This window comes from Cibotium barometz, chromosome 49, assembly GCF_041138505.1.
Source record: "Cibotium barometz isolate CiBa-2024 chromosome 49, ASM4113850v1, whole genome shotgun sequence".
NCBI lineage: Eukaryota > Viridiplantae > Streptophyta > Polypodiopsida > Cyatheales > Cibotiaceae > Cibotium > Cibotium barometz.
The window spans coordinates 46,541,641-46,545,790 of record NC_141094.1 but is presented as its reverse complement, the minus strand read 5'-3'; the positions used below and the strand labels follow the sequence as shown (position 1 = coordinate 46,545,790).

The window sequence follows — 4,150 nt, the reverse complement described above, 5'->3', positions numbered from 1 at the left end:
GCACGCTGACTAGGCGGACCGGAGGTGAGGTGGCAGAAGATGGGTGAGCTGGCGGGGGGCGGGCCTGCCACGTGTCAGTTGGGGGGGTGGGGGGGGGAGGTTCACACTGGGGAGGAGGGGGTGTGAGAGGGGGGAGGTTCACACTGGGGAGGGGGGAGCGTGGGAGAGAAGGCTCACACGGGAGGAGGGGGTGTGAGAGGGGAGTGTGAGGGAGGAGAGAGAGGGGAGATCCGAGAGAGGGTTAGGAGGGGTTTGTGTGAGAGAGGGGAGAGGGGGTTAGAGGAGAGGGGTGTAAAGAGAAAGACAAGGAGAGAGCTAGAGCTCTTGCAAGCACACACACACACTCTCACAAGAGTACACAAGGAAGGAGGCTGAAATCTTCTTCTTCTTCTTCACCACTACAAAGTGATAAGCAAGGTCTACTCAACATAAAGAGAGTACAACATAAATAGAGTGTATGTACAACGGTCAATGTAAAACCGCTAGTGAGTGAGTTGGCAAGATAAGAGTGCCATCACTCTCAGTAGGTAGACCCGTCGGTGAAGTCCACAGCTATAGTATCACTGGCGTGGGGAATCAGCCAGGAGAACCACGTGTAGAGCTTGATATCTCAACACTCCCCCTCAAGCTCAATGCCATCTCCCGTACTCCAAGCATCGCTCAAAATTGCCGCAGCTTCTCTGCTCCAAGGGCCTTCGTGAAGATGTCTGCAACCTGCTCATCTGTCATAAGTGAGGTCTATGTCACCAGCCAAGACCCTCTCCCTGACAAAATGGTAGTGCACCTCAATGTGCTTCGTCCTCGCATGGAACACTGGGTTCCGTGCGTTGTCACAATAAATGACAACCGGTGCCTGTACCTGTATCCCCAAATCACCAAGTAGCATCTCCAACCATGCTACCTCACATGCCGCCACCGCAGCACCCCTGTACTCTGCCTCTGTACTCGATAAAGCAACCGTGGGCTACTTTTTGCTGCTCCAAGTGATAGCAGCACTCCCAAGTGAGAACATGAAGCCGCTGGTAGATCGTCGATCACTCACACTACCAGCCCAATCTGCATCTGTGTACCCATAAAGCTGCAACTCACTGCCAGCCTCATAAAAGAGTGCATAATCCAAAGTAGCACTCACATAACGCAATGTGCGCCTCACTGCATCCAAGTGTGGCTTCCTTGGAAGCTGCATAAACTGACTCTCCAAGCCAACCGTGTAACTCAAATCCGGCCGCGAGATAGTCAAGTAGATCAAGCTACCCACAATCTTTCGATACATGGTAACATCCTCAAGCACTTGACCCTCATCAGCCCTCAACTTCAAATTCTGATCTAAAGGCATAGAAATAGGCTTACAATCAGCCATACCACATTTGGATAGCATATCCAATGCATATTGCCTCTGTGACAGCCATATGCCTTCTTTCGTGCGTACTATCTCAATGCCCAAGAAGTACCGCAGCTCTCCCAAATCCTTCATGTCAAACTCCTGCTTCAAGAGAGTCTTTACATGCTCTATCTTAGCCACATTATCACCTCCAACAATCAAGTCATCCACATAAATGCATATGATGACAATTCCATTCTCATTCTTGCGCACATACAACGAGTGATCCGCATCAGCCATATGAAAACCAATGGAGACTAAGCATGCTACAATTCTTGCATGCCATGCTCTAGGCGCTTGCTTCAGCCCATACAAAGCTTTCTTAAGCTTACATACATACATGGGATGCCTCACATCCTCATATCCCTGTGGCTGCTCCATATACACTTCTTCCTGCAAGTCACCATGCAAGAAGGCATTCTTTACATCCATTTGATGCAACATCCATCCTTTTGACACAGCCACTGCTATAATAGCACGAACGGTAGCCATCTTAGCTACGGGGCTGAAAGTCTCCTCATAATCAATGCCATAAGTTTGCGCATAACCTTTGGCTACCAATCTAGCCTTGTACCTGCTTATGCTGCCATCTGCATTGTGCTACACTTTGTAAACCCACTTGCAGCCAATCACATTCATGTCTTTTGACAAAGGGACCAAATCCCATGTCTCATTTGCATCAAGTGCAGCCATCTCTTCATCCATGGCTTTCTCCCATTTGGCTTCTCCAACAGCCTCATCAAAGCATGTGGGTTCTACATCCTGCACAATCTTTGCCATATATGCGCAATGGCGAGCCACATAGCTATCATACATAAGCCGTTGCACAGGTTTTTTCTCCCTTGTAGACCTTCTCAACCTTTCATGCATGCCTTCCATAGCCTTCTTTACACTTGGTGTCCTCAAAGAGGGTATCCCAAACTCCTCATCAAGGCTATGCTCAGAACCACTTGAGTGACCATCTACATCATCATAACCTGCACTCAAATTTGGCAACCCTGGGGCATCCTCAACCTTTTCTTTTCCCTTTCTTGATACATTTGATGAGCTAGCAGGGCTCTCCCTTTCACGCAACCTGCCACTCCAAGGCTTATCAACAGCACTTGAGCTAGGTGACCCTTGCGGTCCACTCAAAACCTGTGAAGATGGACCTGCATTTTCTGTCACCACATTCTCTTTTACATCAGCCCCAATAACCTGTTTCACTTCAGCATACCAACTTGCCATCTCATCAAAAACAACATCCCTGCTCACCCTCACTTGACGCGTGACAGGGTTGTAACATTTGTACCCTTTTTGCTCAAGAGAGTACCCAATGAAAACACATTTTTCAGCCTTTGGATCAAGCTTGGTTCGCAGCTCATCCGACACATGCACATAAGCAATGCATCTAAACACTTTTAAATGTGACACATCAGGTTTCCTACTAGAAAACTTCTCCTTAGGTGTCACATCATGCACTGCAGCAGTAGGGGTCCTGTACAAAATATATACAGCTGTAGACACAGCTTCAGCCCAATAACAATGAGGCATGTTTTTTTCAGCCATGAGTGCTCTTGCAACTTCTGCAATGTGCCTGTTCTTTCGCTCAGCAACACCATTTTGCTGCGGAGTATACCTGCATGAAAACTGCCTCTGAATTCCATGCTTTTTCAAAAAACTGCTAAACTCATTGGAGAAGTATTCTCCCCCTCCATCTGACCTCAGGCACTGCACATACTTTCCTATCTGCTTTTCAACCATAGCTTTGAAATTCTGAAAGTGAGTAAACACCTCACTTTTCTCCTTCATGAAATACACCCATACCTTGCGAGTATGGTCATCAATGAAAGTGACATGAAACCTGCATCCACCCATAGACGCAGTCTTCGCTGGACCCCATACATCCAAATGTACCACTTCGAGCACATTACTGCTTACATGTTTATCATGCGGAAACGCACCTTTTGCCTGCTTTCCAAGTTGGCATGCTTCACAAATTTTTTGCATATCAGCAACTTTGAACATTGGCAAACCTGTCACAAGTTCTTTGCTTTGCATTGTTTTTAGCCTTTGCACATTTACATGTCCAATCCTTTTATGCCAGATTTCAACATCTGCAACAACACCTGAACCTTGTGCAAACATAGCAGCATTCATCTCGGGCACATTTACATCAAGAGTAAACATTCTGCCCACTTTCTTTCCCTGCGCAACCAGCTTTCCATTCTTCTTGTACTCTTCTACATAGAGTCCATCTGCATTAAATCGTACCTGCAAACCCTGCTCAACCATTTGCCCAACAGAAACCAAGTTCTTTGTTATGTTGGGGACATGAAGTACATCAGCCAAGTACTTCACATTGCCATCCTGTAATGACAATGGCACATTCCCTGTATGTGCAATAGGATGTGCAGTATCATCCCCAGTCTCTACATAGCCAGGATTTTGCAAGGCCTGCAACTCTTTGAACCATTCACCATGGCTGGTCATGTGATTCGAAGCACCTGAATCCACATACCATACATTCTCACAGCTATTTGATACATTTGCAGACATAGTATTCAACATGTGCTGCATCACAAACAGCCTCTCTGAATCATTTGTATTTCTGCTGGTAGACGCATAGTTGTTTTGCTGCCTTCTACCACCCTGATTTCTTGATGGACAGTCACGTTCAAAGTGACCTGTTCCACCACAACCCCAACATTCTCTGTTATCATTTTCAGCATTGTTTCTTTGAAAATTTCTGCGACCTCTCCCCCTGTCTCTGGACTATCCTCGTCCACG

The 4,150-nt window shown here is 46.8% G+C and overlaps 1 protein-coding gene across 1 annotated transcript; it reads right to left on the bottom strand.

Moving 5' to 3' along the window:
- Positions 1-660: 660 nt before the first annotated feature.
- Positions 661-3,853, bottom strand: LOC147610674 (uncharacterized). The gene is made up of 8 exons (XM_086786602.1): positions 3,704-3,853; positions 3,188-3,643; positions 3,000-3,136; positions 2,141-2,858; positions 1,255-1,585; positions 1,048-1,152; positions 860-939; positions 661-738 (listed from the first exon to the last, which is right to left on the bottom strand). Exons 1-8 carry the CDS (start codon positions 3,851-3,853, stop codon positions 661-663), a joined length of 2,055 nt encoding a protein of 684 aa, XP_086642728.1.
- Positions 3,854-4,150: the final 297 nt, after the last annotated feature.

What these genes read in the sequence shown, in the direction of transcription:
- LOC147610674 (XM_086786602.1), bottom strand. Translation starts at nt 3,853, where the DNA reads ATGACCAGCCATGGTGAATGGTTCAAAGAGTTGCAGGCCTTGCAAAAT. An exon ending in TTGATGACCATACTCGCAAG is followed by an intron (nt 3,137 to 3,187) that starts GTATGGGTGTAT and finishes ACTCACTTTCAG; the next exon opens with AATTTCAAAGCTATGGTTGA. An exon ending in CATGTATCGAAAGATTGTGG is followed by an intron (nt 1,153 to 1,254) that starts GTAGCTTGATCT and finishes ACTTGGATGCAG; the next exon opens with TGAGGCGCACATTGCGTTAT.